The 22,869-nt window shown below is 50.7% G+C and overlaps 1 protein-coding gene across 1 annotated transcript in view; it reads left to right on the top strand.

The window, feature by feature from the left end:
* UNC13A (unc-13 homolog A) overlaps positions 1–22,869 on the top strand; it is a 59,519-nt gene that overhangs the window by 31,737 nt on the left and 4,913 nt on the right. The window contains exons 17-39 of the mRNA XM_082711179.1: positions 521–662; positions 787–956; positions 1,494–1,609; positions 2,622–2,785; positions 3,181–3,331; positions 3,632–3,700; positions 4,009–4,098; positions 4,315–4,449; positions 6,047–6,180; positions 7,500–7,585; positions 7,763–7,889; positions 8,664–8,760; positions 9,135–9,278; positions 10,037–10,120; positions 10,663–10,740; positions 10,962–11,050; positions 11,515–11,667; positions 12,824–12,947; positions 15,426–15,464; positions 16,593–16,622; positions 18,015–18,071; positions 18,438–18,518; positions 19,416–19,563. Coding sequence (XP_082567305.1) covers positions 521–662; positions 787–956; positions 1,494–1,609; positions 2,622–2,785; positions 3,181–3,331; positions 3,632–3,700; positions 4,009–4,098; positions 4,315–4,449; positions 6,047–6,180; positions 7,500–7,585; positions 7,763–7,889; positions 8,664–8,760; positions 9,135–9,278; positions 10,037–10,120; positions 10,663–10,740; positions 10,962–11,050; positions 11,515–11,667; positions 12,824–12,947; positions 15,426–15,464; positions 16,593–16,622; positions 18,015–18,071; positions 18,438–18,518; positions 19,416–19,563 — 2,508 coding nt within the window. The remainder of the gene's footprint in view (positions 1–520; positions 663–786; positions 957–1,493; positions 1,610–2,621; positions 2,786–3,180; positions 3,332–3,631; positions 3,701–4,008; positions 4,099–4,314; positions 4,450–6,046; positions 6,181–7,499; positions 7,586–7,762; positions 7,890–8,663; positions 8,761–9,134; positions 9,279–10,036; positions 10,121–10,662; positions 10,741–10,961; positions 11,051–11,514; positions 11,668–12,823; positions 12,948–15,425; positions 15,465–16,592; positions 16,623–18,014; positions 18,072–18,437; positions 18,519–19,415; positions 19,564–22,869) is intronic.

Raw genomic sequence — 22,869 nt, forward strand, 5'->3', positions numbered from 1 at the left:
CCCCCTGGGACCACTGGGGGACAGTGTTGAGCTCACATAGCAGAGTGGTCCTACCCAGGGGTGGGGGCCTTAGTGTCCAAACTCATTCAAGTTTCCCTGAAAGCAGACCCCAAGATGAGGATTTCAGGGCAATGGGTATCCAGGAGGTGGCCCCAGGAAGCCCCAGTGCAGGTGGAGACATAAGTCTGGGAGCCGGTAGGGAAGGAGCCCTGCAGGTGACTCCCTGAGCAACTGTAAGCTCAGTCCTGCTGGAGATTTCACAACAATGTATAGAATGTCCCTATCCAGGGGTGGCCCTAGGCCACGTTCCCATTCTGAATCAGCTGAGCACTCCCTGGGTGTTAACTCTCTAGCAAGCCCTTGATGTCTTGTGGGTGTCCCCAGAGGCTCCTGTGGTCAGCACAAAGCCCTCAGACCATGTCACAGGTGTCTCCAGCAAGAAACCTGGAGCGTGTGGCAGTAACTCTTCTCAGCCACCTCACTCCTTGAGGCTTTATTTGTATTTGTCTTTGTCTTACAGTGGTCTGTGCCCAGGGCTTGCAGGCAAAGGACAAGACGGGATCCAGTGACCCCTATGTCACTGTCCAGGTTGGGAAGACCAAGAAACGGACAAAAACCATCTATGGGAACCTGAATCCTGTGTGGGAGGAAAATTTCCACTTGTAAGTGCCTGGCTGAACCCCTGGGTCCCCCGGGGGGAGCTCTCTGCTGGGGCAGCTGAAGGGGCTCCAAGACCAGGCTGTGCCTGCCACCTGACTCCAGCCTCCGCCTCCCCCCGCCCTGCAGTGAATGTCACAACTCCTCAGACCGAATCAAAGTGCGTGTCTGGGATGAGGATGATGACATCAAATCCCGTGTGAAGCAGCGGTTTAAGAGGGAATCTGATGACTTCCTGGGACAGACGATCATCGAGGTGCGGACACTCAGCGGCGAGATGGACGTGTGGTACAACCTGGGTGAGCATGGGTGGTGTTCTGCAAGGGACAGGGAGGGCACCCCAGGGAGCCAAATCGGGGAACGAGTGTCAGGAGGAATTAGTCTAGGAGCCCAATCTGATGGGGAAGGCAGTGGCTGTAAAGTTGTATCTGATGGGGGAGGCGGGGGCTGTAAGGCCCAATCTGATGGGGCAGGAAGCAAGACCTGGAGATCCTAGTTTGAGGAGAAAGGCACAGACCCAGGAATCCTGTCTAAGATGAATGGATTCTGGAGCTCTTGATCTGATAGGGGAAGCAGGGCCTAGGGCTCCTGGTTAAAGAGGAAGATGCAGACTCGGGAATTTAACTGGAAGCAAGGTCTGGAGTTCTAGTTGAAGGAAGAGATATGACCTAGCAAGTTCTAGGCTAATAGGAATGGCACAAGCTTAAAGAACCAATCTGAGAAGATACCCAGGTCTTAATCTCAGGGAGTCCAGGAGGGCTACAGTCATGCATACATTAAAATACCCCAGGCTGTGTTGGAAAGTTCTGCTGCAGCCATCCATTTCTGTTTTCCAGACAAGCGGACTGACAAATCTGCTGTATCGGGTGCCATCCGGCTGCACATCAGTGTGGAGATCAAAGGCGAGGAAAAGGTGGCCCCGTACCATGTCCAGTACACTTGTCTGCATGAGGTGAGGCCCGCTGCTCTTCCCTGCCTTCAGAGCTCATTGTGATCTCCCAAATTGCCTCCACTTACCATTCCTGCCTGCCCTAGTTCTACCTTCCTCTTTCCGGCCACACCATCCACACTCCCTGGGCCTCTAAGACTGTCCCCCATGTCATACGTTCTGCCTGGAAAACTCCTCCTTATCCAGCCAGCTTCAGGGTCCCCTCCTTCTGGAAGCCCTCCCTGACTTCCAGGCAGACTCTCACTACACAGCTCCAGGTTTCCCATCTGTTCCAGACCTGAACAAGGGTCTCCTGGAGATAATTCAGTTCATTGAATGAGTAAAGGATTGAATGGACAAATGGACAATGAGTGGATAAAAGGATGAGTGGACAGACAGATATGTGGTTGAACTGTTGGAAGTAGAGATGAGTGGATGAGTAAATTTGGGGGCAAATTAGGTGGATGGATAGAAAGATGGATGATGGGTGAATGGATGGATAAATTGATGGGTAGATAAATAGGTGATGGATGGTTGGATGGGTGGATAGATGAATTGCTGTATGGACACATTAAGCTGTGGGTAGTTATAGGGGGTGGATGGATGTGTGGTTGGATTATTAGAAGGGAGGACTAGTGCATGGATGAGATTTTGGGAAGATGAATGGGTGGGTGTGTGGATGAATGAGTGAATGAGCAGGCAGACAGATGGAAGGTGAGATAGATGGGCGGAAAGATGTAAGAAAGCATAGAGGAGTGGGTAGGTGGATTCTGGGGTAGCTGGATCTCTGAGTGAATGAGTAGATGGATAGGTAAATGGATGGGTGGCCAGGTGGGTGAAGTGTCACAAGGATGGGTGATTTGCTCGGTGGAATTTTTGGTAATTGAATGAATTGGTAGGTGGTGGATGGATGGAAGAATAGACAAATAAATAAATGAATAAATGAGTGGATGATGTAAGCTTCCCCAGACCTGGGATCTCTGACCCCTTGTGTCTCGATGCGCTTTTCATGATGCCTTCTCCATCTTGGTGGCAGAACCTGTTCCACTTCGTGACAGACGTGCAGAACAATGGGGTTGTGAAGATCCCAGATGCCAAGGGTGATGACGCCTGGAAGGTTTACTATGATGAGACAGCCCAGGAGATTGTGGATGAATTTGCCATGCGCTATGGTGTGGAGTCCATCTACCAAGCCATGACGTGAGGCTGCAGGCTGGGGTGGACGGGAGGGCAAGGTGCAGGAAACTGGGCTGAGAGGGCCACCAAGTGGACCCTGGCAGACCTAGCAATGGAAGGGTTCTTGGGAGAAGGAGCCAAAGAGGATGTGGGTTTGATGGGCATTCTGTAATCCCCTGGAGGTTGGAAAGTGCCATTTCTAGGAGCTGAAGTGATGGGGTGAGAATCAGAGGTAGAGCAGAGATAGGGCAACCCAGAGAGGAGACAGAGAGAAACTTGGAAGACACAATCAGCCAGGGGGAATGGTTTGAGGGTCAGAGGGAGCCACTCACAGATGCTGTCTTGGAGGCGTTCTGGGGGGGAACACTGCCTGTCCTGGCTGGATGCCAGGCCCAGTTTCTCCCATTCCCTCCTACCAGCCACTTTGCCTGCCTCTCCTCCAAGTACATGTGTCCTGGGGTGCCCGCCGTCATGAGCACCCTGCTCGCCAACATCAATGCCTACTACGCGCACACCACCGCCTCCACCAATGTATCCGCCTCTGACCGCTTTGCTGCCTCCAACTTCGGGGTCAGTCCCAGGGACTGGGGCTGGGGGAGGAAGGAGAGCCCAACCCTGTGCTGGTCACAGCCCGTGTGACTCCCTGGTCTCCAACCTGGACCTGACTTAGTGTGTTACTTTGTACCAGTCACTTGCCCTCTCTAAGCCTCAGTTTACCCCTCTGTAGAATGGAAACGGATATTACGAGGGTTCAGATAGGGGTGCACTTAGTGTATAGTAAGCACTTACCCAATATGGCAGCCAGCTTTAGCTGCTACGCTTGAACCCCATGTCCCTGCTTCCATTCATCCCCCTCTCTTCCCTCCTTAGAAAGAGCGCTTTGTCAAACTCCTGGACCAGCTGCACAACTCCCTGCGGATCGACCTCTCCATGTATCGGGTGAGAAGTACATGCATGATGACTTGCTTGCTCCTACACATGTGTGCCCGTAGTGGGGAGCTCCCAGCCCATGTGCACATGGGAGGACCCATCTTAACATGTGGAATGTGTGCCTTTGACATGAGTACACATATGTGGGCTGCACCTGCCTAGTATGCATCCAACTAGAACCCCCTGGTTGCTTCAAGGTGTTCTCATGGACCCTCACATACTTCCTAAAACTTGGGGGTCTCTTGCCTTTCCCCTAAAACAGTCTCCCCCCACCCAACCATCTTCTATAACCCCACCTCTCTTCTCCCTTCCAACAGAATAACTTCCCAGCCAGCAGCCCAGAGAGACTCCAGGACCTCAAATCCACTGTGGACCTTCTCACCAGCATCACCTTCTTTCGGATGAAGGTAAGAAGGAGACCCAGTCTCATCAGTCTCCAACAGGCATTTTCTAACACTCTTAAATCCTAATCAAGTAACGTTTCTCCTAGAGAATAGTGCCCTTTCTCAGTGACCCTCTGCTTTCATACTGCGACATTTCCTTAAACCTGTAACCACTTGTAGCCACTTCCTGGTACCTCCTGTTCCAGCTGTGCGGACTTGTGCCTCTCTCCCTCCCTCTAGGTGCAAGAACTCCAGAGCCCACCCCGAGCCAGCCAGGTGGTGAAAGACTGTGTGAAAGCCTGCCTCAACTCTACTTATGAGTACATCTTCAACAACTGTCATGAACTCTATAGTCGGGAGTACCAGACAGACCCGGTGAGGACCCCAGATAAAACAGAATAGAATAGGGGATACCAACCTGACCTTGGCCTAAGTCCCAGGTCTGCCACTTATCAAGTGATTTAACTGAGTTTCAGTATTCCCCTCTGTAAAATGGGGTTATAAAACCTTATCTCAGAATTGAGGCGAAAATTTAATGAGATGCTATCTTCAGATAAAATATAAGTAAGTGTTTAGCACCTGATATACAATAGATATTCAGTAAGTTCAGTTTTAGTTAAACTTAGTTGAGTTTGGCATGCAGTTTGCCTGGGATAGAATCACTATTCAATAAATGTTGAGTTGAATTTAATTTCTTGAGTAGAATTGAGTTTGGGCCATTTCAATTCAATTTATTTGAGATCTTTCAACATGTGTTTGTTTATCTAGACACATAATGCCAGGATTGTCAGTAAGGTTTCAAGGAGTTCATACCATTTTAGAAGAGAAAGATATATACACTGAAATTCATAACCTAGGGTGATTAGCTCTGGGATGGAGGAATTGCAGGAGACTGTGGGAGCTAAGGTGGCCCCTACTTCACCTTGGGCTTCTGATAGACGATAACACATAAGCTCACTTTAGTGATATTTTATTTCATTCTGTTTATTTACATTCAGTTGACTTCAAATTGAAGTCAACCTGAGTTGAAATCAAGTCACTTTTAATTGAATTGGGTTGAGGTTCTCTAGATTAAATTGGGTTGGGTTTAGTTCTATAAACAGTTTAGTTCCATTTATTTCTGTACAGGTGACTTAAAATTGCTCTTGGCTAGTTGATGAGCAGAACTGAGTTGGATTAAACTGGGTTTCACTTAATAAAAATCCATTTATTTATATTCAGTTGATTTGAAGTTATTCTTGACTGGGTTGATTTAGCTTGAGTGAGGATGAGCTGGGTTGTTGGGTTAGATATAGTTGAGTTCACTTGAGTTGGGTTGAGTTGGGCTCATTTCAGTTGAATTTAGCTACATTTGTTTTCACTGATTGGCTACAGTTGGGTTGAACTTGCCTGAATATGTTAGGTTCAGTTGAGTAGGTAGAGTTGGACTGGACTGACGACTCAGTTGAGTTGAATTAGATTAAGTTAGTTGGGTTGAGTTCAAGTCAATTTATTTCCATTATTTTGACTTAGGATAATGTTGATTTTGGATGAGTTGATTAGGTTCAATCCAATTGAATTCATTTGAGTTTAATTCAATCCAGTTAAGTTTAATTCCACTACACTCAGTATAATTGGCCCAAGTTCAGTTTCATTGAATTAATTCTGAGAATCTCTATCTGTTAAGCTAAATGGGCCTGATTGGCATTCATTTCAGTTCCATTTGGTTTAGTGGGATTCAGTTTTTTTCAACTAAATTCAGTTCTATTCACTTTTATGAGTTGAGTCTAATTAAGACTTGTTGAGCTGCATGGCATGAATTGTTTGGGCCAGTTTAATGAATTCAGTTCCTTTTCATATAGCTCTCTTACCTGAACCACCCATGTGTTAATGGGACCCTTTCCTCACTAACCTTCTGTCCCCTCAATAATGAACTAACTGAGGCGCCTACCCATGGACACCATTGCCCAATGTTTCCACTTCCCCACTCTAGGCCAAGAAGGGAGAAGTTCCCCCAGAGGAACAGGGACCCAGCATCAAGAACCTTGACTTCTGGTCCAAGCTGATTACTCTCATAGTGTCCATCATTGAGGAAGACAAGAATTCCTACACTCCCTGCCTCAACCAGTGAGTTGTGTATCTGTGCAGTTAACTATGTGGAGGTCATCGTGTGTATGTATGTGTATACAATTTTGTGTTTTATGTGTAAAGGTGATCATGTCTAATTATACATAAAATGATGTGTGTGTGGAGGCAACTATAGGTGTGGTTGTGCCAGAATGAAATAGGGCATAATTTGTAAACATAAACATAAAATTGTGTGTATGTATAAAATCACTGGTATAATCAAACATGTATTTTGTATGTGTTGATTTGTGTGAATAACAATGTGTACATATGTATATAATTTTGTTTATGTGTGTGAGTTTATAAATAACAAGGGACACTGTTGCTCAAGTATTTACTATGTGCTAGTAAATACTAAATGTATTTACTATGTGCTAGTAAAAGTAAAAGTAAAAGTATTTACTATGTGCTAGTAAATACTCTACTAAATGTTTTACATTTAAATTGCATTATATATTTTGTGGGGGTATAATTCTGTGTATAGTTGTGCCTTTGGGTTTAATTGTATATTGTATATGCATACAATTGTGGAATGCACTTCAATATACAATATTGTATATTATGTAATTGTGTGTGAGTATGTACACAGTTTTGGTTTATAGGTTTATACGTCTGTAGAATTTTCATCTTTGTTAACTGAATGAACTGTTGTGTCTTATTTTTCCCCGAGTGCTAGAGAGGCTTCTAACTTGGGTGTGCCAGTATCTCTTGGTTAGTTAGATATTCAGTTAAGATCAGGGATTTGGGATGGATGGACTGAAGAGTGGATGGAAGTACAGGCAGATGAATGGAGATATGATTGAATGGGGAGATGAACAGATGGACGGGTAGATGGTTGGATGAATAGGTGGATGTGTGGGTAGATTGGTGGAAGGATGAATGAGTAGTAAAGGAATGGACAGATGGCTGACTGGATGGAGAGATGGATGGATGGATGGATGGATGGATGGATGGGGAGATGGGTGAGTGGATGAGTAGGTGAATGAATGGATAGATTGGTGGAAGGATGAATGGTAAATAAAGGAATGGATGGATAGATGGTTGGATGGATAGATGGATAGACAGATGGGTGAGTGAATGGATGGGTAGGAAGGTGAATGACTGGGTGAATGAATGGATGAAGGGATGGCAAGATAGACAGGTAGAGGCTCAAGGAGAAACAAGGCTTCAGTTGAGTCACTCAGAAAGTCAGTGGCTTTGCGGGAGCTTGAATCCAGAACTGTCTGTCCCGTACTACCCTCTGGGCTAGGAAGGCCAAAGCAGCCTTCGCCATCCTGCTTCCTTCTGCCAAGGTTTCATACTTCCATGACTTTCATTAGGTTTCCCCAGGAATTGAATGTGGGTAAAATCAGTGCCGAAGTGATGTGGAACCTGTTTGCCCAGGACATGAAGTATGCCATGGAGGGTGAGTACCCCATCCCCATGTTTGCTACTCTGGCTACAGCAGGTAGCTGTGCCTCAGTAGTATCCCCTGCAAGGCTGTGAGCATCCTGGAACCTCAAGCTTGAGGTTGGAAACCTGTGATGGTGAGAGCTGGTGCTGCCAAGACAGATGGTGGAGACTTTCACTCTCCCCCTACCAGAGCATGACAAACATCGCCTATGCAAGAGTGCTGACTACATGAACCTACACTTCAAGGTCAAGTGGCTGTACAATGAGTATGTGGCAGAGCTTCCTGCCTTCAAGGACCGCGTGCCTGAGTACCCTGCGTAAGTCCCTTGCCCAAAGCCAGAACCGTAGCACTGACAGCTAGACTGAGGCCCAGAGATGAGGGCTGACCTACTCAGAGTTCTTTGGGCACCAAGGGCATAGTGGGGTACAATCCTGGCATTCTCTATTTTCAGTCATTGGACTATGGGCTCCCATAACCCAGACAATTATTGTCTAAATATCAGGAACTGCACTGAGCAGTGCTTTTTCTCATTTATCCTTTGACAAGGATTCTATAAGATGGATTTATCCTTTGACAAGGATTCTATAATTTCCATTTTGTGGATGAGAAAATGAAGAGTTTAATGCTGAAGGGCTTGCCCACGGTAACATTTAATAAGTGATGGGGCCAGGATTTGAACTCTGGATGTCTGACTCATGAGCTGCATTGGAGAGCAGGATGGTGGTCACCATTGACCAAGGGCCTATTATGTGTTGTGTCAATCACTGTTTACAGTGGCACTGTGAGATAGATTCTCCGCTGTTGTACAGGTAAATGGGATCCCAGAGAGGAAATCCAGTTGTCCATGGGTATTTTATGTGAACCATGAATCCTGCGAGTATGAGGCTTGCCGTGACAGTGTCACAAGGTCTATTTCATGGCTGAAGTAACTGAGACCTGGTGGGGTAGGAAAGCAGGGGGTACCCACCCAAAGGACACAGTGTGAGTTCAAGGGAGAGAAGGACCTGCCCAAGTACCATTCAGAGCTAGGCAAAGCAGAGGGTTAGGGGACAAGAGGTGGTAAGACCCCCACCCATGCTCTCTATTCCAGGTGGTTTGAGCCCTTTGTCATACAGTGGTTGGATGAGAATGAGGAGGTGTCCCGGGACTTCCTGCACGGGGCCCTGGAACGAGACAAGAAGGATGGAGTAAGGAGACTGGCCCATGATCCAGCCCCTAGTCTGCTCACAGTGGCCTCACTCCCTCTGGGGTCCATTGGGATCCAGTATGGGGTCAAAAATTGCTCTTGAGATGAAGCCAGTCTCTGAAAGGTGGCCACCATCTTCGTCTTGTTCATAGTGTTGAAAGTGTTTTGTTCATTCAACAAATGAATGCAAGTTCAAGCAGGGAGCCCCTCCTTCCTCGTCGCCTCTGTGTCTACCTCTTAGTCATCCTTGCACACTATTTGCCTCACCCAGGGAAGTTGGTCTCTGGTTCTCCCCATGGAAAGCAGGAGGGTTAGATGGTGGGGACTGTCTGGTTCTGACTCCTCTCTTCCTTCCTGGCTTCTTTCTCACTGCAGTTCCAGCAGACCTCAGAGCATGCCCTATTCTCCTGCTCTGTGGTGGACGTCTTCTCCCAGCTCAACCAGAGCTTTGAGATCATCAAGAAACTCGAGTGCCCTGACCCCCAGATCGTGGGGCACTATATGAGGCGCTTTGCCAAGGTGCGGGAGTGCAGGTGGGGTCCAAGTGAGGGATTGGGATAGGGTCGAGGCTGGGGTTGCAGTTGAAACTGGGATTAGGGTCAAGGTCAGGATTGGGGTTAAATTTGGGATTGAGGTCAAAGTTGGGGTTGGTGATATCAGTGGGAATGGGGTTGGGGTTGAGAACAGTGTTGGATTGTGGTTGGGGATAGCATTTGGGTTGGGGTTGGGGTTGGGGTTGAGGTCAGGGTTGTGGTTAAAGTTGGAGATGAATCTGCAGCTGGAATCAAGGCTGAAAATGGGGTTGAGATTGGGTTTGGGTTTAGGGTTACTATTAGTATGAGATTCAGTTTGGCATGGAGGTCGGAGTGAGTGTTGGGATTTATGTAGAATTTGGGGTGAGTTTGGAAGTTGGGACCATCTTACTGGGGTTGAGGGTTCCAGTTAAGTGGCTTGAGGCTGGGTTGCAAGTAGGAATTGGGATTCCTGCAAGTAGGAATTGGGATTCCATCTGGGGTTCAGTCATGCTTGTGTTTGGAGCTGGACTCATGTGATGGTTGGTTGCTCTGTGAAAGAGCTAGGTCTACATAAAATAATCTTCTTTACCTGGTGGTACCTCCTGTTGGTTGTGAGGGTCATCCTGAGTGAATTCACTCATTCAAGTGGTCTATCTTGAGTGCTCATAGGGATTCAGGTTCATTCCTGATCTCACTAGTGGCTCTTGATGAACCCGCCCAGCCCTAGCCCCTGTTCTTACTCCCTATCTTTGTCCTCCCCAGACCATCAGTAATGTGCTCCTCCAGTATGCAGACATCATCTCCAAGGACTTCGCCTCCTACTGCTCCAAGGAGAAGGAGAAAGTGGTGACCTGTGGGGGACCCTATCCTGTCCCCTCCCAGCCCCACTCTGCACCTCCAAGTCTCCATCCTTCCCTGGGCCCTGATACTTATATCTGTGTGTGTCTAACTGTGTGTATTCATATACTTGACTATATGTATTGGGGGTGATCTGGAGGTGAGGGCACATGCCTTCAGTGTGTCATTGTCTGATTGTTGTGAATGAAGTCTTCAGGGTGTATGGATGTAAGTGCGCAAAGCTTTGAGCCCATGTAGGAGAATGTGGGTATGTGACAGGAACTCCCCCCTTCCTGCTATTCCCAGAATCCAGCCCACCCTGGAGAAGTTACTTGAGCCCTATTTCCCTCTGCTAATCTCCAGAAACCAGCCCTCCACCCCAACATTTCCAGGAATTGGGTCCCAAATGCAGTCTTCCATTTCCCAATGACCCTATGGGGCCCTCCTCTGGACCCAGACCCTGAAACCATCCTGGGGTCCCTGGCAGTGGATGGGGGAGGCTTTGAGGAGGGGTCCTGAGCCCTGACTCCCTGCTATGTTTGCATCCCTAGCCCTGCATCCTCATGAACAATACTCAGCAGCTCCGTGTGCAGCTAGAGAAGATGTTCGAAGCCATGGGAGGGAAGGAGGTGAGGCGAGCCCCACGTAGGGTCGCCACTTTCCCTCCATCCCTGCAGTCCCCTGATGAATTCCATCTCAGCACTGCCTCTAATCCAAGCAAGCAGCTCTATCTTCTGTGCCTGTTTCCTCCCTAGTCCCTTGGGATCTCTTTCCCTGTGTTGGGTGGGAAAATGTCCCATTTATGTGGATGCTTTATAAATCTAACCTGATGTCCTTTTTCCCTCCTCAGCTTGATGCTGAGGCCAGTGACATCTTGAAGGAGCTCCAGGTGAAACTCAACAATGTCTTGGATGAGCTCAGCCGGGTCTTTGCTACCAGGTGGGGACACCTCCAGGGCTGGGAGCAGACAGGAGGGGGCAGCCCCGAGACCTGTGAGCCTGGGTCATCCAGAGACTCAGCAGATGTAGTGGTGAAGACTTCAGGCTTGGAGTTAGACAGAGCTGAGTTCAATCCTGGCTTCACCACTTGCTAAATATGTAGCCTTGGGTGAGTTATTTAACTTCTCTGAACCTTAGTTTACTCATCTGCAAAGTGGGGATGATGATAATAATAGCATCTGGGTAGGGCTGTGCAGTGAAATAAACAGCACAGGTGAATGTCTTAGTTCTGTGCCCAATCCAGCTATCATACACCACTCCCTCCCCTGCTCAGTTATATGCCATGGCTCCTTGATGCTCAGGATAAAACACCAAGGTCCATGGTCAGCTTCTGAAGCCTCCTCTGGCCCTTTCTCTGGGAGGCCTGGAAAGTCTGGACTGAGCTCCTCCCCTCTGTGCCCCCAGCTTCCAGCCACACATTGAGGAATGTGTCAAGCAGATGGGCGACATCCTCAGCCAGGTGAAGGGCACGGGCAATGTGCCAGCCAGTGCCTGCAGCAGCGTGGCCCAGGATGCTGACAATGTGCTACAACCCATTATGGACCTGCTGGACAGCAAGTAAGCCAGGCTGGGTAGACTGGGACCGCCAGAAGAGGTTAGGGATGGGGTTCTTAGAGACTGGCCTAGAGAGGACACTCAGGGCATGTTTGCTGGTTAGATGGTTTGGATGGGTGTGGGGGTGGAGGTATGAAGGGTTGGAAAGATGGGTGGGTGAATGGTTGGATGGACTGGTGAGTCCTTCTGTATGAGTTAATGGATGGTGGTCGGATGGATAGATGACATGAGAAATAGGTGGGAAGACTGATGGGTAGATTAAAAGATAAATGCTTAGAAGGCTAGATGGAGGATAGATGGATAAAAGAAGGGATGGGTGGACAGGTGGATGGGTAGATGAAGTTAGGTAAGGATTTGAATGGATGAATAACTGGATGGATGGATGGATGGATCCACTGAAATACAGATAAATGGATGGAAATGTAGATGAGAGGATAGATGCATGGGTGAAAGGAAAGAAGGGAGAGAGGGAGGATGGAGGATGGGCGGATGGATGGGTAGAAGGGTGGCTGGGAGGGAGGAAGCAGGGCAGGGGAAGCAAAAAGATGGAGGGGTCATTAAAGAACGTTGGGGGAGGGATCGTTTGGTGGATGGGTGGGTCATTTGCTGGATGGATCATGGTGGATCCATCAGAGACAGAGACTCTGTCTCTGTCAACCCCCATGCATCCAATCATGCATTCTTTGTTGTTTACCCTCTCAAGTTTGCCCTCTTCCCACCATTCCCTTCCTTTTTGCCTGAACATGGCCTCAGTCCCCTCACAGTCCCTAGTCTCTAGCCTTCCTATTCCAGTTTACCCCTCACTCTGTTCTTTCGAACAGGAAAGTCTGCGTCTGTCTCTCTTGAGCACTCCATGGCTCCCCATTGTCCTCACGCTAAGGCCCAGGCCTTCCTCCAGGTGCTGAGTCCTCTTCCAGCCTGGTCGCTGCTGACCTATCCAGCCATCATTTACTTTTAATGTGTGTCACAGATCAGAGCCCCAGTAAACCATTTTGATCAATGGGGTCTCCTCAGACCCCATTTAGGGGTCCCTGTACAGGCTCTGTGCCCTCTTGTGTGTGCATGCAGCATTTTCCTGCCTTGCCCATTTGTTGAGGGAAAGGCAGTCTTCGGGTTAGGGCCAGCTGGGCTATCTCTCAGACCTGCCTCTTGCCTCCAGCCTGACTCTTTTTGCCAAAATCTGTGAGAAGACGGTGCTGAAAAGGGTGCTAAAGGAATTATGGAAGCTGGTCATGAACACCATGGAGAAGACGATCGTCCTGCCGCCCCTCACTGACCAGACGGTGAGGCCCACAGGGGTCCATAGGGGATTCCTGGGCCACCTCCCCTGTGGGAGCCCAGAGAACTTGATGCCAAAGTCATTGGGGCTCAGAGGTCAGTGGGGCCATTCAAAGATCAGAGAGGTCGCATATGAACCAAAAGTCATCAAAGAATCAAAAAATTCCTTCATGGTTCAGATATGTAAATGTCAAAGAAGTCAAGTAGAGTTAAGAGGTATCTAAGGGACATAGAGGTCACATGTGGGTCAAGAGGTCATAGGAAGGTCAGAGATCACCCAGAACATAAAGAGGTCAGCTTAGGGATCACAGAGGTCATAAGGGTCAGTGGTTTCATCAGAGGGCTCTTAGGGTCTATCAAGAGAAAAGGAGGGGAGATACATGGTCTTTAAAGATCAGAGACCAATAGAACAGAGGACTCCTAGAGGTCAGTCAGAGGTCACAGAGAGCATCCAAAGTCAGAGAGGTCAAGCAGAGGTCAGCATTCATCCAGGGATCCGGACCATGCCTCTGGAACCCTTTTGGGAAAAGCTCAGAGATCCTGTTCCCCAGGGATCAGCCTTCCAGGTGGGATTGGGTGAACATCTGTGGAGGGGTGTGGCTGCACTTGGGTTCCTCCAGGGAGGTGTGGGGGCCTGAGGACCGCAATGGCACACAGGCTGATGGCACAGCAGAGTGAGAAGACATTCCTGGGGATGGGGTGGGAGAGGCTTGGGGAGGGTGGGCAGGGTGCCAAGAGGCAATCATGGTGGGGAGGCTTTGGACCTCCGTCACCTGCCGGTCTCCTCTGGGCTGGGCAGGGGCATGGGGTTCCCCCTTCGGTGCCGTCTCCGCCCCCTCCCTGGCCTTCCTGGGAGACTCATGGTGACTTATTCCCCCCTCCCCACCACCCGCCCCCATCGCGGCTGACAGATGATCGTAAGTAGAGGCCCTTCTGTCCGTCTGTCTGTCCGTCCGCTCTGTGTCTGGACTCGGCCCACCGCGTGGCTGCATCCACCCCCACCCAGTGCCCCCTCCTCACCCACCGGCCCCCCACCCACTGTCCCACTTTCCGCCTAGATGTGCCTGTGTTTGTCTGGGGCGGGGCATGGGGAGGGGGCGGGGCCTGGCGGGAGGGAGGCCACGCCCACCCACCCCGCCCCATTGTAAGTGCAGAAGAGGTGCTTTCCTGCTCTCAAACCCCAAACCCTGAGCCCAGCACCTTCACATCTGACCTCGTCCTTTAGTTGGAATTCACCCTTAATCCCATGCTCAGACTCCACCAGGATATTGGTCTCTCCCCAAAGCTGGAAGGTTAAAAGTCAACGGAGTCCCTCTGCCTCCCCTCTGGGCTCCGAACTGTTAGCAACCACCCAAAATACAGGCTCTTACCACCCGGGTCCCCCTAATCAGCTTCAGCGCAGACCCCCCCCCCCACCACCCCTACCTTCCCACTCCCATCACAAGACCACATGAATCCCAGACGCACACCCAGGCACCCAGGTGGGAAACAGTATTCACGACTTTGGTGACAGGCAGACTTGGCGTCAAATCCCAGCCCAGCCACACTCTCTGTGACCTTGGGAAGTCACTTCACCTCCCAATCTCTATTTCCTTGTCTGGAAAAAGGGGTTAACTGCAGTAACTCTCTGAGGGTTGTTGTGAGAACCAAATGGGATGATGCATTAAAGTGCTCATCTCTATGACTACCTGTGGCGTGCTCACTAAATTAGCGCTAATATTGTTGTTGGTGGTGGAAATATGTAAACACATAGTAGGCAGAGATCAATAAAACCACTCAGAGTCCCCCTTTGTGGACAAGACAGGCCATTAAAAGATTTCACCTGTCAAAAGTTCCTAAGTGCTCATCTCACTCCTTGGTAGCTGCAGTCTGCATCTTTGGCTGTAACCACTTGGTGGCAGCATACCCAACAACAGACATTGTGTTTGTGGGCAAGAAGCTAAAGGGATTCACATTTATTGGTGATGCTTTGTATGCTAGATCTCATAGTTGCTCTTATAGCCCACCTTCAAGACAACCCTTTTAGTGAGGTGGATATTATTATTCCCATTTTGCAGATGAGGAAAACTGATGCTCAGAGAGGAGGAGTCACTTGCTCAAGGCCACATAGTAAACATATGCCAGAGTCAGGTTTCAAATTCAGGTTTGTCTGAATTTGAAGGCTGTTTGATCTCCTGTTGACCCAAGAAACATATATACAGTAAATGTAAACGGGTTATATTTTGGCAATGACTTCTCTTCTTTCTCTCTGGCTATGTATTTCTATTTCTCCTCTCTCTTTTCTATCTCTCAGACTCTCTTATAGCTTTTTAAGAAATGGTCATTAAGGTATGCACACATTCTCCCATGCAACCCAGCAATCAGCCCCCTGTGCAGTATAGATGCCCCTTACCTCCTGTCCCCATGAGTACATGTGTGATCACCCTGGGTTCCCACCCCATATGGCTTGCCAGGTTGATCACCCTGTGACATTGTCTCTGCAGGGCACCCTCTTGAGAAAACATGGCAAGGGATTAGAAAAGGTAATGAGGGCCTCATCTGTGTTGAGGTCCTGAGCTCTGGTGTCTGGTGCATGTGTGTGTTCATGTGCATGGGTAGGAAGGTCAGCTGGGGATCATAGGTAAAGGCAGGTGTCCTAACAAGTCCCACAAAGCCAGAAGTCAGAATGAGTTGATTCTCCAGGGACAGGGCTTGGAGTGTGTGTGCACGTGTGAGCAGACATGTGTGCTAACAGTTCCCACCCTCTCATAACAAACCCCAAAGCACTTATCTCAGCCCTGGGCTCAGCTGAATTCTGTGGTTTTGAGAAGGGCCCAGACACTGGACCACTGCCCTGGACTGAGATATGTGTTGTTTTCATGTAGATTTTGGTGTTGTTTTTATTGTTCTAATGGGTGTTTGTTGTAAGGAGATGGAAGCTCTGGCATTCCATGAACAGTTGCCCTTGCTGTGCATTCATGCAGGAACTATCATATCTGTGAGCACACAAGTGGGGTCTCTGCTTCATGAACATGGGTTGTAGGGCTTCCCTACTCACTCATATAGCCCTTTGGGGGGGCACATTCACTGTTCCAGGCACCATATACATGTAAGTGCATCCATGTGGGGGTGAGTGTGTGAGTTTATGTGTGTGATTGTGCACACATGTGCAAGTGTTTGGGAGTGCATGTGTATATTTTAGTGTGTGAGTTTTTCTGTGTGTACGTGTGCTGATCCAGGTGTGTGTGTATAAACTTTCTGCACTTGTGTGGATATACTTGGTTGTGTGTCTCTACATTGAGGGAACTTGTGATACCTTTAAGTACATTTCTTTTAGAGTCAGGCCTGCTGGGGAAGTCTTGGGGGTTGGGAGAGGAGAGAAACCCAAGTTCTTTCTCTTTGCTCCCTCTGCCCAAGGCACCCCATTCCTAGACAGGCTGTCCCCAGGTGATGGGCTGGTTGTAGCCAGCAGTCTGGTGTCTGGCCAGAGCCCCCAGTGGGAGACAAGGGAAGATGCCTAGCTGGGGAGGGGGCCCAGTGTTAGACTCAGGACCTGGGGGGCAGCTTGTGGGCTGGGGAGCGGGACTGTGCTTTGAGGGGGCAGGGAAGCCCCAGTGAGCATCCTCCCAACAGCCACCCAAACTCTGACCTCCACCTGATTCTCTCCACAGGGCAGGGTGAAATTGCCAAGCCACTCAGATGTAAGACCAGCCTCTCACTGTCTGTCTGGCTCCCACCCCCAACCCCCTCCCCACCCCATGCCTCCTTCCACCTCTGTGGTCTGTGCCGTCTGGGGGCGCACTGTGAACCCGTCTGTGGTCTTTTCTTCCTTTGTTTGTCTGGTTTGCTTGTGAGGGTTGGTGGGTGGGAGGGAGGCAGGAGGGGAGGAGGGGTGGCAGGGGAAACCAAGGACCAGACAGCTGGGCTCCTAAGTAGCTATGCCTCAGAACAGCCTCAGGGCATCACAGACATGGAACCAAAAGAGTAGCAACAGCCAGGATGATGGTAAGGATATTAGTAGCAGTAGGATAACCACCTCCCACTGGCCAGCTGGTAGACCGTCAATGTGATTCCAAGCATCCCAGCTGTGAATGGCCCTCCTCCCTGCCTAGTCCGCTCAGGACCCCAGACCACCCCAGGGCCCAGTAAATGCAAGACCTCACTGATACTTAGGCCTACCCTATCCCCTAAGCTAGTATAGGTGCCCCTGTCAACCAGGGAAGGAAACAGACCCAGAAAAGTCCAAGGACGTGCCTCAGGTCACCCAGCACAGTGATTGAGGGGGGCAGGACTCGTGATTTCCAGGCCAACCATTGCTCCCAGCACTGCTCATGACCTTGAAACCAGATGATAATTAACAGTGAACATTGAACAAAGACACATTTAGCTCCGGCTAGACCATGAAGTGGATATGATTTTCCCCAACTAGATAGGAAAGCTGAGGTTCAGAGAGGTTAAGTGACTTGCCCAGGACCACACAGCAGAGCTGGGATTTGAACCCAGGCCCCCTCGGCTCATTAGAGCCATAACTCGGATGCCATCTTGCTGGTGTCTGTTTTGGGTAGGGTGGGGGATGGGTACTGAGGTGTGTGTTGGTGGGGAGGATTCTTCCTTTTACAGGGTCAGACGAACAGCCACCCAGATGACTGGGGAAATTCTCCCACAGTGGCATTGGGCCCCAGGAGTTGTGGTGGTGGGGTCACCAGAGACCATCCCATAGTTTTCTTAAAACCCCTGACTTTGGGTTGGCAAACCTGTCCCAAACTGACAAACACCATCCAGAGCTCCCCACACCCATGGCTCCTCACTGCCTACTCTTTCTTCTCTGTCCCATAAACCTGGGGTCCTGGTGGAGGTGAGAGGGTGGGTAGTGTGCCCACACTGGGATCTGCAGGGACAAAGTCACCACCTCCTCCTCAGCACTTCCTGAAGGGGAGCTCCAGACCTCTGCCCCTGGGACACTACCACTGCCTTGCCCAGAGCCTCTGGACAAGAACCAAGATGGTGTCCAAGGCTAAAGTGTCAGTAGGGCTGTGGGGATTGGTCTGGAGGACCCCCATCCTCACTTTGGCTGTGACTGTTGTTACCTGCAGGGAACCCAGATGATCTTCAATGCAGCCAAAGAGCTGGGTCAGCTGTCTAAACTCAAGGTGAGGCAAGGGTGGAAGACTGGGGTGGGGAAGCTTCCTAGGGGAAAGGTCACAGAATGGTGACATGCTCAAGGGACAGAAACCCTACTCAGACCAATTTAAGCCCGATTTATTTGCTCCAGTGTGTTGGAAAGATCTGCAAAGCTCAGCTTCAGATACAGTTTGATCAAGGGTACAAATCATTTATTCAACAAATACTGAGCCCCTGCCACGTGCCTGTCATGTGTTAGGTACCAGGGACACAATGATGAAAAGACAGACCCACTACCGAACGTGTCAGAGTTTTACAGGGATTAGGCCCATAGCCAGGCAGATCCCTAAGGTGGGGCCTGTCTGCCTACCTGGGCCCTGTCTCCATCCATCCAGGACCACATGGTACGAGAAGAAGCCAAGAGCTTGACCCCGAAGCAGTGTGCAGTAGTTGAACTGGCCCTGGACACCATCAAGGTGAGAGGTCCCACCCCTGTCCCAACCCAGGTGGAGCAGGCAAAAGGTTTGACTGGTGTAGACATGGACCTAGGCTTGAACCCACCTTACTTCATCCAATTTAGAAATACTCCCTGATGACTCCCTGATGCTTCTGTCAGTTCCAGGCTGGCTGATGGCAGGGCCCTGAGGAGCCCTGGGTTCAGGGGGCCAGCCAGACACAGACAGCCCCAGCTCTGTGGGGCCAGGGTAAGGTAGAAGGAAGGATAGGGGCTGGGAGAGCCCAGGGAGGGAGAAGAGAGGGCTTTCAGAAAGAAGGCATGTGGGAGGTGGGTCTTGAGGAATGCATAGGAGTTTGCAAGGCAAAGCAAACAAAGCATTCTAGGCAGAGGACCAGCCCATGCAAGAACTCAGTGCAAGGCACCATGGTGTCCATGAAATGAAAACTACTCTGAAGGGAATTTTTGCTGAAATAATTATAGTGAAACAGGAGGGTGATCAAGGAAAGTTCCTTGAGATCTTAACCAAGGGAGGAAAAGGAACCAGCTATGGCAAAATAAGGTGCTTGAAGTTGTTTAGAGGGTGGGGATGTCCCACCAGGGAGCACAGTAAGTGCAAAGACCCTGAGGCAGGTACGTTCTAGGGAATACCTTTAGAGAAAAGGCTGGGAGGTTGCAGGGCTGGGGCCACAAAGGGCTTGAGGAGAGGCGAGAAGCGTGGGTGGGTATTATTTTGAGAGGGCTGGAAGCCCACCGTCGCCTTTGGGGCAGGGCTGGAGGTGGAGGAGTAGCAGAGCACGGCTGGGTTGTTCTGAAGGACCCCCCTCCCAGCCCATCACCACTGAAGGGCAGCGGGGTTGGAGAGGAGGTATTGGGGCTGCCTAACTAGTCTCACCTCTCCCCACCTTGTCCTCCACAGCAATACTTCCACGCGGGTGGCGTGGGCCTCAAGAAGACCTTCCTGGAGAAGAGCCCAGACCTGCAGTCCCTGCGCTACGCCCTGTCCCTCTACACCCAGGCCACGGACCTGCTCATCAAGACCTTCGTGCAAACACAAGCCGCCCAGGGTAAGTGGCGGTCTGCCAGCCTGCGGCAACCCAGCCCCTAGCCAGCGAGGCTGCCACTGACTCACCTCCTCTGTGACATGGGCCGGGGCAATGGACAGCTCCCGAGAGCGCCTGAGCTGCGTGATGGCATGCGGCCAATGAGTGAAAGACTACTCGTGGGGGCGGGACCTCTGACGTCATGGGCCAGGAGGTGATTGGCACCTCCTGGGAAAAATCTGTGACACCGTGAGGCCAGGAGGTGACTGAAAGCTGTGGGGCGGGACTTCTTTGAAGCAGGACCAGGAAGTGATTGACAGCTCCTAGGGACTGAACTTTGAAGTATTGGATTCAGGGAGCGGCTGACATCTTGGGGGGCGGGGCATATGACGTCATGCAGCAAAGGAATGATTGACAGCCCCGGGGGCGGGATCCCGACCTGGAGGCGTGGACCGCAAGGGACTTTCCATTTCTCAAATTCTGTCTTTCTCTGTCTCTTCTCTTGCCTCTGTCTCCTGTCCCTCTCTGAGTTCCCACACAGCAGCTGGGGCTGGGGAGAGCAGGACTCCAGGGTCCTCGTTCCCCTCCGTGAGGACCCCATACAAAACTGGTCCTAAGACAAGGGAAAGAAGTTTGGCCTCTGACCCGGCAGTGAGGTGGGAGGGAGGGCTGCCATGAAGCAGAAGCTGGGGGCAGGGGAGCGACCCCCTCCCCCCACAGACAGACCAGGGCCTAGGGCCCTCCCTGGGCGTCAGGCCTCCAGTCCAAGCTGCTGCTTTTAGTGTCCCCGGTGTCCCCCCCCCGGAGCGGGAGGCTGTCTGTCCGTCCGTCTGCAGCTGACGTTTCTCTCTCTCTTGTTTCTCCTCCCTCTCACTCGCTGCCCCCTCTCCGCGCCTCCCCTGCTCCCCGCCACGCACACTCACCCTCCATCCTCGCCTCTCGCTCGCTCGTCTCTCCCCTCACACCTCCCTTCCCTCCTTTCTCCACCTTCCCCTGTGATTAGTCCATGGTGGAAAAGGGACTAGGTTTACCCTTAGTGAAGACATTTATCCTGAGAAGGGTACGTGCCTCCGCCGCCCGCCCGCCCGCCCGCGCCCGGTGCCCGGTGCCTGCGCCCCTCCCGGCCCCGGCTAGTAAAAGGCCCGTCCTTCCGCCTCCCCGGCCTGCCGGGCTCGGCCCAGGCCAGACTGGCTGTGGGGGCCTAGGTGGATGAGGGGGAAGGACAGCTTGCTGGTTCCACGTGGGGAAGGAGAAGCGATTCGAGTCGGAACCCGCTTCTTCCTGGGTGCATCTTAAGCCAGATCCCGGGTCCCCTGGACAGCGCCTGCAAGGTTAAGAGTGGACTCAGATCCCAATGGGCTCCGATCCCAGCTCCGCCACTCTGGTGGCTGGGCGTCTGCGGGATTATCTCACCTCCCTGAGTCTCAGTTTTCCCATCTGTAAAACTGGAACAGTCAATGAGGGCCTTAATTCATAAGATTACTTTTAGGATTAGATGAATTAAATTTGGAGCAGTTCTTGAACTGTAATACCTGTAGTAGCTCCCAGGAAGTGTATTGTTATTGTTGTTGTTATTATTATTATTAACTATTATTAATTACTGATGTCATTCTTCCAAGCATAGAAAACTATCAATTTTCAGGCTCTAACTCTGAGCCAGCGCTTGTGCCAAGAAACATTTCTCAGGGATTTTTGAAAAGATTTCTCCCAATTGCCCCACAGGGCGGTGCATCATTCCACAGATGAGGAAGCTGAGTCTCAAAGGAGATTAAGCTACTTGCCCAAGGAACCTTCCCCTACACGGGGGCCAGGGACTCGGGGAGGGGTGGGATTGGGGTAGGTACAGAGAGGCCCAGGAAAGACCCTTCCCCTTGGAGCCAGCAAACCACGGGATGGGGGCGCCCAGCATTGCCCTCCTCCCCCTTCTTACTAGCTTTGGCCATGGTCTAACCCCTCACCCCACCCACCACTGTCCAACTCCCCCCCTGGCACCCTCAGTCTGGCCCGGATTGAGCTTGCTGAAGCATCAGCCTTGGGGTGGGGGGAGGTGAGGCTGAGCATGTGACTGGTTGGGGGGAGGGGGGATCCAGAGCCTGAGATGACAAGGAAGGTGGCCTGGGGTGGGCAGCGAGTTTGGGGGGGTGCACGCCCCTGTAGTGGGGTGATGGGGGTCTCCAGACCTCTCTGTCCCCTGAGCCTCAGTCACTTCCCACCCAGTGCCAGGTAACCCAGATTAACCTTGAACACCCACCCCTGACTCCCCATCTTCCTCCCCCCCCATGCATGGGGTGCTCAAAGTGTGGGAGCTTCCTTAGGGGCAGGGAAGGAACCCGGGGGTGCTGGCGGTCACAGGTCCCCAGGCCCCACAGGATGCCCTTTCCAGAGCCACAGAGAGACAACTTTTAAGCTGCCCCATTCAGTGACCCCATCAGAACCCATCAATCAGGGCATTGTGGTGGCCACAAACAGAAGCACACCTTACCCAGACCCAAGCAGACAAGGGAATTTGTGGGCCTGGAACTGAAAGATTAAGGGCTGTGTTGACATCAATAATAGCTGGATCCAGAGTTTCTGACAATGTCATTGGTTACTGGTCTCTGTTGAGACATCTGTGATGTAGGCTTTTCCCTCATTAGGCAGACAGCCTTGCCAGCTTAGCACCAGACTCTTTCCTCAGAGTTACAGCTAAAGTCCCAAGGCTAACTCTGATTGGCCCAGCATGGGTCACATGACCATTCCTGAGCCAATCTCTGCAATTAAGGGCAGAGAATGCTCTGATTGGGCAACCATGGTTCATTTCGTGCAAGATGGAGCCAGGAGATCTGAGGTGGTCTTGGAGGCCATTTCTCAATGGAAACTTGAGATTCTCGATTGAAACAGGAATAGCGTTGGGGCAGGGAAAATAAAGATAACCCTACAAGCTGTCACTTCAGAAGAAGTGAGGACTCTGGATGAGGTTATCACCAGCGTTTTGGAGAAACAGTGAGGAAGACTGTGTGGCTTCCTCAGAGCTGAGTGAGTGAGGGAGAGAGTGGACAGAGGTGAGGCAGGAGAGGTAATAGTGAAGACACATCGCGAGGGACATTGCAAAAGGACTTTGATTATTTCAGAGGGAGATGGAAACCATGGAAGTGTTTTGAGCAGAGGAGGGAAGTGTGCTCACCTAATAGGATTTACTCTAGCTGGTGAGGATTCGGGAGACAGGGTGGGGGCTACTGCAATAGTCCAGGCATGTGATGATAGGGGATGGAACATGATGGAGCCAAGGAGGTGGGCTCCTTGTACAAATTCTTGTATTTTGATGATAGAATCAGTAGGATTTCCTAGTGT

Source organism: Mustela nivalis (genome assembly GCF_964662115.1).
Source record: "Mustela nivalis genome assembly, chromosome: 1".
Taxonomy (NCBI): Eukaryota; Metazoa; Chordata; class Mammalia; order Carnivora; family Mustelidae; genus Mustela; species Mustela nivalis.